General features: G+C 43.1%; 1 protein-coding gene across 1 annotated transcript in view; it reads right to left on the reverse strand.

Moving 5' to 3' along the window:
- Positions 1-11,733, reverse strand: part of LOC309517500 (vomeronasal type-2 receptor 26-like) — a gene marked incomplete at its 3' end in the record, with an annotated part of 46,511 nt that extends 34,778 nt beyond the window's left edge. The window contains exons 1-4 of the mRNA XM_082196729.1: positions 10,882-11,733; positions 9,924-10,151; positions 7,152-7,278; positions 4,615-5,515 (exon numbers count right to left, since the gene is read on the reverse strand). Of these exons, the coding sequence (XP_082052855.1) occupies positions 4,615-5,515; positions 7,152-7,278; positions 9,924-10,151; positions 10,882-11,715 (2,090 nt within the window). The 5' untranslated portion in view covers positions 11,716-11,733. The remainder of the gene's footprint in view (positions 1-4,614; positions 5,516-7,151; positions 7,279-9,923; positions 10,152-10,881) is intronic.
- Positions 11,734-14,432: the final 2,699 nt, after the last annotated feature.

The raw sequence follows: 14,432 nt of genomic DNA on the forward strand, positions 1-14,432 counted from the left end.
ATGTAAGAAATTTTAGTGTAAATGCCGGTCCTACTTAACACCCACAAGCGTTCCCTGGAAATCATACATTGGGCAAGCATTTGACCAATGAGTCCATGATTTCCATTGATACTTACAGGAATCAGTGATCTCTTTCTGCCTTCCACAATGGTTTGCTGTTATGATGGCTGCAGCCAACCAGATAAAGAGAGACAAAGGAAAAACTGATTTTGTCTGATCTCTCCTGCTCTCTGATTTGTTCAATCTAGCTCCCCTTTCCTCTCTGCATGGTTCATGCCCCAAAATGGTGGCCACTGACTAGCAAAGCACAATAAGGCTCTGGCTATTCAGATATATGAATCTGAGGAGTATATTGCAAGCTTTAGGAATTACCCTTTATATTTGCATATATGATTCGGAAGGTAACAAGCAGGTTGATATTAAGGCCTGTGTGTATTTAAGTCAGTCTGCATCAGACGTAAATGCTACTGAGTTATGACATCACTCTGAGATTTAGCACACATGATCCCAAATAGTTTACCATCATTTTTATCCCTGCATCGTCCCACACTATGATGTTTCTTTAGATCCATGTAGACCTTAAACAGTGATACTCACCCCTGAACACTTTTTATCATATCAACACTTCCTCTATTATGTTATTTGAACTGCTCTGTCCAAGGGTAGCTGTTACATTGTGCTGTTGATATAGATGGCAACTATGTGAACTCAGAATACATCTTTCTTTTTTCAGATATGAGTGACTGTAATAAATGCTTAGATGAAAACTATCCTAGCAAGAGGCAAGATACATGCATTCCCAAGAATATAAGCTTCTTGTCTTTTGGAGAGCCTTTGGGCATTAGTTTAGCCTTCCTTGCTCTTTCCTTTGGTTTGATCACAGCACTGGTGCTGGGAATAATTCTGAAGAACCGGAACACTCCCATCGTCAAAGCCAACAACCGAAACCTCACCTATACTCTACTCATCTCCCTCCTGCTCTGTTTCCTTTGTGCTTTATTGTTCATTGGCCAACCTAAGATGGTGACATGTCTCCTCCGACAAACTGCTTTTGGCATCATCTTTTCAGTGGCTGTTTCTTGTGTGCTGGCAAAGACCATTACTGTGGTTCTGGCTTTCATGGCCACCAAACCAGGTTCCAGGTTGAGGAAGTATGTGGGGAAAAGACTGAGCAACTCAATTGTTCTTTCCTGCCCCCTTATTCAAGCAGGCATATGTGCTGTGTGGCTGGCAACATTTCCCCCCTTCCCAGATGCTGACATGCATTCCCTGACTGAAGAAATTATATTAGAGTGTAACGAGGGCTCTGTGACTATGTTTTACTCTGCTGTTGGCTACATGGGCTTCCTGGCAGCTGTCAGTTTCACAGTGGCTTTTCTTGCCAGGAAGTTACCTGACAGTTTCAATGAAGCCAAGTTTATAACTTTCAGCATGTTGGTCTTTTGTAGTGTTTGGTTATCTTTTGTTCCAAGTTACTTGAGCACTAAAGGCAAATATATGGTAGCAGTGGAGATCTTTTGTATCTTAGCCTCTAGTGCTGGATTGTTAGGTTGCATTTTTTCCCCAATTTGTTATATTGTTGTGTTAAGACCTGACTTGAACAACAGGGAAATGCTAACAAGAAGAAAAGAATAAAGCACTGAATTTAAGTTCTTTGCTATACATTTTAATCGAGAGGTTTGCAAGTGTGTGTGTTTTGTATTTGTGTGTTAAGTAGATTTTTAAAATTTCTCTCGTCTTCATCAGCTTTATATTAACCTGATTCACAATACTAATCTGTTGTTGTTGTTGTTGTTATACAAGAACATGTAGACATGAAAAGCTAGTAACAGGGGGAAAGTAATGATAGAGTTGGAGAATAAAATAATAGCATCATATTACAAACTTGCTTTCCTGAGTAGCAAATGGCATTCAGATCCCCCTGCCATAACAAATAATGAGAATGAGAAACTAGCTATGAAGAGGCCCTCCCTGTTGATATATACAAAGAAGGGAAATCAATCTGCATTTAAATTGTGAGTCCAGGCGCAATGAAGCCATGAGGGGTTTGGTGAACACACAGTGGATACATAAAATACGTCCAAGGACTGTGCTGGGATCAAATAAGGCCACAACTTTATTGATGATTTTTTGCAGGTTTGGGCATAGGATATGTATCTACTAATCAACCAGACTGCCCACTGGTTTATGGATAGTTAATTCCACCCACAAGGTCCCTTCCAACTCTGTATATTGAGTGTAAACCTGTCCCTACACTGTCCCATCAATGTGCTATGTGCAAGGCCTTTTGGCCAAAGTATACTCACTAACTTTTAAGGCAGGTAGCTGCTGTGGAAAGAGCTTTCTTCATTGTGATTCTCTGCTAACAAACCACTCTCCCAATGGAGAGTATCTCACCCAACACTCTGTTGGTTCCTGAACCCATTTCCCATGGCAAAGGATATTTGGGGATGGGATGATCAAGACCAAGAAAAGAAATCCAGAAATAATAAGAGGACAAGTATGGTTCGGGCAGGGGTACCTTTACCTTTACCTTTTTATGGATCAGCAACAAAATATTGTAGGGGTTAAATTCTGAAACAGTATAAACAGGATCAAGTGTGACTGTCCCAATAAAATCAAGAGCACACATAACCATGAAGATATACTGTAGATATAGATATATAGATATGGGACTCGGGTGGCACTGTGGGTTAAACCACAGAGCCTAGGACTTGCCGATCAAAATGTTGGTGGTTCGAATCCCCACGACGGGGTGAGCTCCCATTGCTCAGTCCCTGCTCCTGCCAACCTAGCAGTTCGAAAGAACGTCAAAGTGCAAGCAGATAAATAGGTACTGCTCCAGCGGGAAGGCAAACGGTGTTTCCGTGCGCTGCTCAGGTTCGCCAGAAGCGGCTTAGTCATGCTGACCACATGACCTGGAAGCTGTACGCCGGCTCCCTCGGCCAATAAAGCGAGATGAGCGCCACAACCCCGGAGTCAGCCACAACTGGACCTAATGGTCAGGGGTCCCTTTATCTTTATCTCTCTCTCTATATATATATATATATGAATACACAAAGTTCAAGTGAAGCTTTGAGGATCAAGTATGACTGTCCCAATAAAATCAAGAGCACACATAGCCATGAATACACAAGGTTCAAGTGAAGCTTCGAGAGTGTTTTTAATATATAATGTACATACTGTAAACCTAAGGACAAGAACTTTATTACTGTTGATCTTTGCTAGCTACTCTAGGAGCCTTGTTGATGAAAAAGGAAGCTTAAAATGCTTCAGTTACTGTCAGATGGCAATGGTGGTTGCTTGTGAGTAACCAGTCAGGACTCTTTTACTGGTTTTATTTTGGTGCAAGACTATTTACAGTGCAGAACCACAAGTTCATGTCTGCCTCAATCGCTAGCAGAATCTGGGAGTGGTCGTTTCCGGGTCCTCCCCCAACATAATAGCTTAGTCACCCCTAGCCTTTTCCTTCCTTATGTGCATTTTACACCTCTGCGCAGGGTGGGCGACGGAAGAGGCGTGCTTCCCTCCTGGCTGGCTTGACCAGGAGTGGTGCTAAGGCTCCCAGCAGCATCCTCTGGTCCCTTTCCCTCTTCCCCACTGGAGGTGTGGCTTTCCCCACCACAGGAAGAGTGTGCTGGTCCCATGGGTAGATCAAGAGGCGAGGTCCAAGTCCAGTCCGAGGTCGAAGGAGCAATAGGGAGGCAGTCTGTAAAAGCTGAGGCCGGGATCAGGGCAGGGTTCAGGCAGGAACTGGCGACCAACAATGTTGCTTCCGCAACTTGGGAGTGGGGCTGGCTGGCATTTATCTGCCCTGAGGCATAGGGTGGCCCCGATCCTCAGGTGACTCACCTCTCCTGGCCCGGAGGTGAGCACTCCTCCTGTGGGAACTTAGTTCCCTCCGCCTCTCTGCCCTAAGCCTCTACAACCCCGGAGAGGCTGGAGGGTTATCTGACCCAGTGGCAACCTCAGCTTCCTCTTACGGGGCTCAGCTTCCTCTTACGGGGCACCTGCAGACAATGGGTCCTCCATCACCTCAGGAGCCAGAGCAGACTCACCTGGTGCCTGCACCTGAGGATCCAGCACAGGTGAGGACCCTTCAGGCTCATGCCCCAGCCCCGGCTCAGATGGCTCTGGAAGCGGGGAATCCTGTGCAGGCTGGAATTCCTCAGGTTCAGCATCCGACTCGGAATCCCAGGCCATCACAAAGAGGAACTGCTTCGCAAGATTTTGGGAAGTTCCCTGTAACCCAACTGCCCCTCTCCTTCCCTTCCCTGTTCCGATGGGAGTCCCCTGACAATTACCAAACAAACACACATGATTATTCCACTAGAACTACTGCTTCATTTATTTAAAATGAGAAATAGAGCTAGGGCTGAACAACTTTGTCTGGATTGTCACTTTTGGGAATATGGCAACCCTAATAAAGCAGTGATTTTTCTCTCACACATGCATCTGTGTAACTATCAATATATTCAAAGGGCAGGGCCTTCATCCTTCATATTTATGGTGGTAGTGGTTAGAAGTTGAATCAGCAGTGTAAATAAAAGCTGGTAATAAAGTGAGGTGTTTTCCCTACATAGCATACAGCAAAACACAGATATTTAATTCTTCATTTTGTTAATGCTTATTATCTGTTCCCTAATATTCAGCTCAGGCCTCAACAAAATAATATAACATTTGGGGAAAAAGATGCAACCTAATAGACCAGCACTGGAGGCTACGATAGAGAAGATCTCCACAGCTACTGTATATTTCCCCTTGGTACTCAGGTAGGATGGAACAAAGGACAACCAAACACTGCAAAATACCAACATGCTGAAAGTGATAAACTTTGCTTCATTGAAAATGTCTGGCAATTTCCTGGCAAGGAAAGCCACTGTGAAACTAATTATTGCTAGAAGGCCCATGTAACTAAGGACACAGTAAAACATAACCACAGTCCCCACATTACATTCTAGTATAATTTCCTCAGGCGTTGAATGCTTGTCAACATCTGGGAATGGGGGAGAGATTACCAACCACAGTGTACAGATGCCTGCTTGAATAAGGGAGCAGGAAATGACAATGGAGTTGGCCACCCTTCTCCCCACCCACATTCTCATCCTGGATCCTGGTTTTGTGGCCGTGAAAGCCAGAATCACAGTGACAGTTTTTGCCAGTACACAGGAAACAGCCACTGAAAAGATGATGCCAAAAGCAGCTTGTTGCAGGAGACATGTCATCTTTTTCGGTTGGCCAATGAAGAGTAAAGCACAAAGAAAGCATAGCAAGAGGGTGACAAGGAGAGTATAGGTGATATTCTGGTTGTTGGCTTTGACAATGGGAGTCTTGTTGTTCTTCAGAAATGTTCCCAGTACCAGAGTTGTGATGAAAGCAAAAGAAAGAGCAACTATAGCTAAACTGATGCCTAAAGGTTCTTCATACGACAAGAAACTGATGCTTTTGGGAATGCATATATCTCGTTCCTTGTTTGGATAGTTTTCATCTGAGCATTTAGTGCAGTCATTCATATCTGGGAAAAGAAAAGTATGAACCTTAGCTCACATATATACTATCAGTCCCAGAAACATCCCATGCCTTCCCTCAAACTCAGAAAAAGAAATGTATCTATTCAAATTGGTAAATACTAAGAAATGTTATGGGGTCTTGTTTAATTGCTTTGGAGCTATGTGGTGCTATAATATGATTTTGGGCTATAATGTCAAGGATGTGGTAAGCCAGGTGAGGTATGAAAAAGCATCCCCTGACTGTGGTGAGTAAAAATTGACCATATTCTCAGTTTTGTGAGAAAGAGGAGAGAGAAACCTGCCCTTAGATTTCAGAATAAGGAAGCAGTAGAAGAAGATAGATGGTATTACCATGAATCTGAAAAACAAGTAGAAAAGTTGAATAGTGTGCAAATACCTTGATTCTACGAAAATGCTTTGTAACCAATCAGCATGTAACATGATATATCCTCCTGATGGCTTGATCTAAGCATCATGCATAAAAATATTTCCTGGGCACCCATGAGATATATAGGCTTTGGAATCCATTTCCCAGTATCATATTACTGCAGTCTCAATAAAATACCCCCACATCCTGGTGTGATTATTGGCTCTGGTTAGCACAGCATCAGACTCTTATCCATAACAGCCCCTTTGAAAATACCTTATTTTTCGCTCTATAAGATGCACTTTTCCCCTCCTAAGAAATAAGGGGAAATGTGTGTGCATCTTATGGAGCAAATGCAGGCTACGCGGCTATCCCAGAAGTCAGAACAGGGAGAGGGAGCCCTGCGCAGTGCTCCCTCTTGCTGTTCTAGCTTCTGGCTTCATGCGACTATCCCTGGCTTTTGCAGGAGGTGGGGGGAGAGACAGGGCGCGCAGCTCTGTCCCTTCCCCCCGCCTCCCAGAAAAGCCCCCAAGAGCCACGCTCCCTTTATGTTTTTTAATGAATTTTATTAGTATTTTCCACACAGCAACAACAACACGAAAGATATCAAAAAATAACAATACACAACACACAAAAATCAACATTTGAAAACAAAACAAACAAACAACAACAAAAACAAACAAACAAATCCATATCTTACAAGTTAATATTATAAATACTAAAACAACAAGAAGACATTGACTTCCACCAATCCCACAGCACCTCCTTTATCTCTCATTGTGTCTTCCTGTTTTCCTTTTAAAGAGCACATGGCTTTTGCGGGAGATGGGGGGAAGGGACAGAGCGTGGCTCTGTCCCTTCCCCCACCTCCTGCAAAAGCCCACAAGAGCAGTGCTCCCTTTAAACAGTTCGCCGCTCTTGGCTGGCTTTTGGAGGAGGTGGGGGAAGGGACAGAGGGCAGGTTAGCCGCGCACAGCCTCTTCCGGGCAGGGGAAGCCTTCATTCCGCTGCCCGGGAGAGGCTATGCGTGGCTATCCCAGAAGCCAGAACAGCAAGAGGCTGTCCCAGAAGCCAGATCCCCCTTGCTGTTCTGGCTTCTGGGATTCAGAATATTTTGTCTCTCGATTTCCTCCAAAAACTAGGTGTGTCTTATGGTCTGTTGTATCTTATAGAGCAAAAAATATGGTAGCTTGTTAGCCATGGCTAGATTTAGATCCCCATCATGTATGAGGAAACTAAGTGCAATTGACTGTGCAATCATCTATGTCTCTTACCTTCCTGGTTTGAAATTTTGCCCTCTGGACATAGGATGCAGTCATAACAGCAAAATGGCTTCCCTTCTTTCACTTTCTTGCTAGATCCTGGTTGGCAACCTTTAGTGCAGGCCGAAAGAGGACAGGCCTAATTCATAAATTAAAGAGCAGAATGATGAACAGAAAATAAGGTGTTTGGAATCCCTCAGGTGCTAGACCCAGCTTTGTGTTACTAAAATGACACAGCATTTCAGTAGGGTATGAATTGACTCCCTTGAAGGCACCGGACACTGTAGAAGGAATTACCAACCCTAGTCTCAACAGCTACTATCTGAGGTGGATGAAATCATTTGGGGACATTTGATGAATTCAGTCTCTCAATATTCTAATACAAAACTGACGTGCAGCGTAAATTAATAATGCAGAGTTTTAAAGAATAAAAGCTTTACTGGGTAAATAAACTTCTTCATAAACAACATGGTTCCAAACAGTTTGACTGAGATTACATACTGACTCTGCTCACAAATAAGGCAGAATGACTGACTGAAAACTTACAGAGAGCACAAAGAGAAACTGGCTGTTAAGTCACATGTCAGGGTGACTCAACAGCTAGCAGTTAGGCCTGAATAACTTTAGTAGGTCCAAATGATTGTGCAGTCTCAGCACTTCCCAGCCTGCTTTGCTGCTTCTGCTTGCATGTGTCTATGTCACATGACAAAAACGTCTTGATCCATACCATCAGAATGTGAAGTTAACTATCCAACACATTGTGTCTCTTTAATCAAAATATGTAATTAAATATGTGTTCTGAGAGAAAATATGCATATTAAGTAAACATGTTCATTGAACCAGTTTTGTTTTTTAAAAGGAACTGAACTGAGCTATTCATAAAAATATGCATCAATAACAGTGGGAAGATAGCTTAGTTGTACAGAGAGTATACAAAAGTAATATGTAAATTAATAAGGAGAATGGCAGTAAATACCAGTGTGTGCCATGACTCCTACACCAGGTTCTTCACCTCATCCCTGTCCTTCCCTTCTTCCACTATCTCCAACTTCACTACCACCCCTCCCCTTTTCTCTTCTACAGCTCCCCTAACAACTTTAGTTGTCTCCTCTATACTACCTGCTGTCAACTCTCAGTTTCTCCCTCTGGCCTCATTTCATCCCCTGTTGCCTTCTTCTCATGAAAAATCAGGACACTGAGGAAGGGGAAAAGGATACCAGAAAGGGATGTTAGTCACAACTGGTACAAATTGAAGATAGGGCAGGAGTGGTTGGGGACTTTGGAGGTACTCATAGGACAGTAGTAGGGGATGTTCAAGGGGCAGCTGACACATCATTAGAACCAGAGGTGCCTCCATCTCTATGGGCACAGCGGGCTGTGAGGCATCAGGAGTAGTGGGAAACATACTCTAGAACAGTGTTTCCCAACCGGTGTTCCGCGGCACACTAGTGTGCCACAAGACGTTGCCTGGTGTGCCGTGGGAGGGAGGCGGGTGAGTCGGGCGACGAGAGGCGGGGCGGCGGCGGCGAGGAGCGAGCTCCCTCCCACATCCCATCGCTGCTCTGCCGCACGCTAGCTCTTGACTGCTCTTGCCGCACGCTAGCTCTTGACTGCTCTTGCCGCTCTTGCCGCACGGCTAGGCTAGGCCGGCCTACTGGGCTGTCGCAGGCGGAAGGCCTGCGCATGCGCGAGGTTTTCGCGCCTTCGGGATTCCCTTCACGCCTTCCTCCTCCCGGGGCCTTGAGAGCGCGGGAAGCGGCAGCGCGAGACCGGCGTTGAGCCTGGCAGGTATTGCGCTTGCCAAGGCAGTCATTTGGGAAATGAAAACTTGCAAAGCAAGCAACCAGTTCAATCTGAGGTACGTGTATGCTTAATATCCTGTATCTGAAACCTGTTCTGCCCCCTCCCCCACACTTGGTGCCATTTTGCAGACTGTCTACTGAAACGTCATACTTTTCTCAGCTTAAATGTTAATAAGGCCTCATCTACACATGCAGCAGAGTAAGTTGACCCAGAATAGTACCAATTCAGATGGCAGATGGGAGAATGACAGTGCTGAATGCTTTCCCATGTAGAACAGTCCCTGCAAATAAAAACCTAGCATATTTGGAAGAGGGATGCTAGCCTAACCATTACCTTCTATGCTGTTACTATTTTTTTATTATTTTTTTTTACATAAGTAAAAAGTGACCTTTCCCCATCTGGCATGGTGGTGTGCCTCGAGATTTTTTTCATGAAACAAGTGTGCCTTTGCCCAAAAAAGGTTGGGAAACACTGCTCTAGAAGAGTGAGGCAGGCAAGGGAACACAGCCCAGGTGGTACCATGAGGCTTGTTAGATCTGGGAGGAATTTTGTGGGCACTCAGATGACTCTAGGCTTTCTGATCCTAGATCACTTGCAGACGTGGGAACCTGGCCTTACTGTTTGAGTCTGGACTTTGCTTCTTGTATTGGACTGGGACCAGTATTCAACCTTTTGGACTATCTAGCATTGCTCTGGGGACTGTTTGCACCAGTGCAATGTACTTCCAGTTATGTGGGTGGTTCAGGACACACCTCCATCCATTCACCCATGTCCTTCCCCTCTCCCCCGCCTTTCAGTCACATTTTATCCTATCTTCATTTTTTATCCTTTTTTGGTCCACACTATATCCTCCTTTCAAAATAAAACAAGTATTTCACAAGTGTTCATCATCAAATGAAATCAGTTTTAAAGATCAGGATAGAACATCAGGGCTCCTTTATTATTAGACCTTTTGCTAAATGCCTGTGACTTGGATTCTACCTGGTTAAACCAGCTGTGCCAAGTTATTACTTCTTTATCAATGGTGAATGCTTGATCTGAAGGCGCTCCAGGATCTATCCTTCCGACTCTGACTCTATGAAGGGATTGATTGGAGAATATAATCCAGTTGATAATATCCAAGCTAGATGCTACCTCCCCATTCTTGTTGAAGGATACCACATCTCCTGCAGTGTTATTAAATGAGATACGTCTCAGAATGTGGTGGAGCTAAATTGTAAACAGAAAAGACAAGTATTTAAAAAAGGCTGCACTCTAATACAGGGCTGAGAAATCCTTTTTCCTCTGAGGTCAGAACCTACAGTGAGTGGAGTCAGCGACAAGCATGTAGAGAGCCAACCCATTTTCTCCCACATAAATGCTTTTCTCTCATTCTTTCTGTCAGGCCTCTCTCTCCCTGTTACATCCCTCAGGCAGAACAGTGGTGTGTGATCCCCTGCTCTGACGAAAAATTTGCAGGCTGTCAAGGGTGTTTCACAGCCAAAGGAATTCACATGACAGATAATTATTTATTGTCAAGAATATCACATTTGCTTCTACTCCTCTGGATGCCTATACATATATAGCAGCTACACAACTATTTGCAGGTTTGCTGTAACAATTGGAATAACAAGAATGCTGCTCATCTCTGTTGACTGTTACCACTGCTTCCTGACTGTTAGTGAAATGGTGTCTCAATGGGCCACAAAACATCTCCAAGCAAATGATTTATCATGTAATGGGGGGTTTCTGTTCAAACAAGGAGACAGCCATCATTGCTCTTTCCTCGGAGAAACAAAGACACAGCCATCATCTGTCCACAAAATTATGATTCAGTTCCTCCTCATATTCCATATGCCTGAACCCTGAGAGGAAAGAGCAAGTTGACAGTATTTTGGAAACCCATACATGGTGAAGGAATAACAGTGCTCTTCCAAGTTGAGGAAGTTCAACCCGTTACCTGCCAAAACAGTTGATTCTGATTCTTCACTCTCCCTCCATATGCCATTCCTATGTGTCTGGGTCTGGATGTGGACATAGCATGTAACGCATGGGCGATGGCATAGGCAGCACTGTGGATACTGTAACTGTGCCCTGTCATACTCATTTCAAAAAATGATCCTGGAAGGTTCTCTAGCTTCTCTTCTCCTGTGCAAATGTTCCCATCCGCCTGGTCTGCAGTGATATCTGGGAATACACAATCAAAAGCCTGTTGCCAGAAGTCCCTGATAAAACCATCCCCATCTGCGTTGGAAGGGTTTCTGTGCTCAACATACTGATGAAATCCTGGTGGGTCACTGAAGTGAATTTCAAAGGCTATAGCACCATTGAATAGTCCCGAATCCCAGTTTCTTTGATAGACAAATGAAGTGAATTCAATCTCAGCTGTTATTATCCAAACTTTACTTTTTACATTATTTGTCATATCGTGTTCTGATAGGTATGGAAGCCATTTAAAAAGTGCCATAGAATAAAAGTCTCCATTGGCCACCACTACATTAGCCTTGCTGCTCATTATTTTATCATGTATTTTTGCCCCCTGTTGTAGCATGTCATTAATTTCAGAGATGAAACTAAAATTGGGAATTCTTTCTATGAAGGCAAAACAGATGCCATTTTGAGAAAACAATTGAAGTACTGTATGCACAAATCTTTCCCCATTGCCATTGTCCATTGCAGTGACCCCAATCCATGTCCACTTGAAATGCAGAAGCAAAGAGATAATTCCCTCATATTGAAGGTCTTCCTGGGCTGTCAACTGGTAGAAGGAAAGACCTGGGGTTTTATCATTCATCACTGGAGCAGAGCCATAAATGAGCTAAAGAGGGAATGGAGGAAGGGACGAGACAAAATATAATTTCCAGAGTTATTTCAAATTATTTATGTACATTACTTGATGAATTCTGTTGGCCAAATGCTGTCTTTCATTTATTCAAAATAGACACATTCACATGAGCTGAAAACTGGGATAATTTCCCATTCCTGCTTGTTAAACATTTGATCTGATGAGTGGGGGCAGGCACTGTGTCATATATTTATTTATTTATTTAGATTTTGTGTGTGTCATTGCTGACTTTGGTAGGTCTTGTAGGTTGAATAAAATTGATGGGAGGGGCATATCTCGCCCCAATAAGAGGATTAGCTACCTGTGCATTAGATATTATTTAGCTATGTCAGAACTGTAAGTTCCGAATTTATTTTTCTAGAGCTTCTTCTTTCTTATTCATGATGCACAGAACCCAGCCCAGAGCAAAACTGAGATTTCTGCCTCCTTTTTACAGGATTTCTCGCACTTCTTTTATGAAACCACATTTCAATTGTGAACCAGCTGTTCACTACTATTACTCCTTTCCAGCAAAGCTTGATTGTTTCTGCTACTTAACATAACTTCATTATGTGTTTAATCTTCCCCAAACCCATTACTTTTGGGGGGTGGTGTGGTGAGGAGGGAGAAGGATTTTAGTGCCAGTTACCTGAAAGCTTCCCCCCTCCCACTGAATGCACATTCCTTCTTCACTAAGTAGAAAATGCTGCATACCCAAACATAGCTGCTCCATTATCCCACCAGTGGACTTTGGGATATCAGTCTCCTGGAAAGGGGAGGGGGTTGAAATAGAGAATGAATTATTCTCCCCTCCCGTGCAAATTTACTGCAAAGCAATGTTGTCATTAAAGTGCATAGTAGAAATGAAGGGGTGGATACTTAGATTGCAAAGAGGTATTGCCCATAAGTGCCATACCTGTGGAATCTTATAGATATCCAAAATGGTTGCCACATAAAAGGAGATTTCAGAGTCGAGTCCCCCAATAACCCCTGTCAGATTACTTTCAGTATCACATACATAGTTGGGGACACATTTCTCCAGCTTGGATAAAAGTATCAGTGTGGCAAGATACGTCTTCTTTGCATTAATATAGCTGTCATAGATATGGAAGCCCAAGGTGATATTGGGTAAAATGTGGGAGCATCCATTGATCTCCTTGACTGCAAATGTCAATGCCAGGATGTGCTGGTAAGCCTTCGGCACCACCCTAGAATGAGAGTTGCAGATTGTTTCAGAAGCACCTTCAACACTTGGAACATTTAAATATCTATTCAGAAGTTAATCATATTGAGTTCAGCTGGGTTTACTGCTAAGTTACTAGACTGTTAATCTATACATCCCGACCCACAACTAAACCTAAAAGAGCACAATGGAGCTTACTTTCCATTGTGGGATCAGTATATTTTCACTGTATTCAATATTTCTTAGTATATATCCCATAAATTGGAGTTTGTGTTACTCCCTTTATTCACAGTTGATTCATGTGAGTTTTCAGATCAGTATGTTATATTTAAATCAAAGATTACTGAGTTGACATTTGCAGCATCAGCCATTGTTCTGAAGCTGCTGCTCTGGGATTGATCATGAGAGGCTGAGTTCTTACACAAGTTCTTCAGGCAGTACTGGTGGAGGTTCCTCCATTAATGTTGCTGAAGTGGATAAGAAGCCACCATGGGAAACAATGCCACCAATGATGAAATCTCCTGGCTGATGATAGATGTGAAGTGGATGATGAGGACCTTGGAGCCTGCATTTTGCTATGTGAGCCTGACATACCATGAAAGGAAATAGTTCCAGCAGAAAGATTACTAAAATAACCATCCTTAATACAATACAATCTTTATTCTACACAGAGACCACTATTTTTCTGGCAATCCTATGAGCAGCATCTCCAAGATGAAAATTGTCTAATTTGAATGGTAATTTAGTTTCCTCAGAGGCTTCAATTTGGGCATATCCAAACTCAGACTTCTGGATCCCAGTCTCTATCTATTCTGATTTGATTTATAGTATCCTTTGACAGTTATCACTGAACATCCACAAGGATTTTTGAGAAGCAGCAGCTTTCATTATAGTCCTCTTAATAATCAAACAGGAAAGTAGTTATTCATTAAGTGCTAGGTATTCCCAGTGGAAATGCTGGAGAAAATGTGTTTGTCACATATTCAGAACTGTCACTTTTTAATTCCCTTTGGTTAGATAATAAGGGACCAGTGGTGTAGTGGTGAATTTTGAAGTTAGGAGCTCATCATAACAAACCCTGTAGCCAATTGGGACTCCAAAATGTAGTGTGGTGTAGTTAGCATCTTGGAAATTGTCTGAGGAGACCTGGATCTATATCCCTGATCAGTCATGTGTCATGACTACAATCTATGCACAATACTTACTTGGGAGTAAGCTTTGTTGAATTCCACTATTCTAATATCAAACAACAGTAAAATTTGGAAGCTTAGTTACTGCTTCATCAACTTCCGAAAGCAAGGAGCATCTTGTGCCCTGGGAGATGATGACAAATCTGCTGTTCTACAGCTCAGCAAGGGAGAGTAGAGTTTGGAATTACCCAAGACAAGGGAAACCAACAAACCAATCATCCACCAGAAATAGTATATGATCCCTCTCCACACAATGGTCTTCTCTCCTTCACACAGTCAACATTCTGATAATGCTTCTTGCATTGTTACTCAAC

Source organism: Podarcis vaucheri, assembly GCF_965113315.1.
Source record: "Podarcis vaucheri genome assembly, chromosome: 13".
Taxonomy (NCBI): domain Eukaryota; kingdom Metazoa; phylum Chordata; class Lepidosauria; order Squamata; family Lacertidae; genus Podarcis; species Podarcis vaucheri.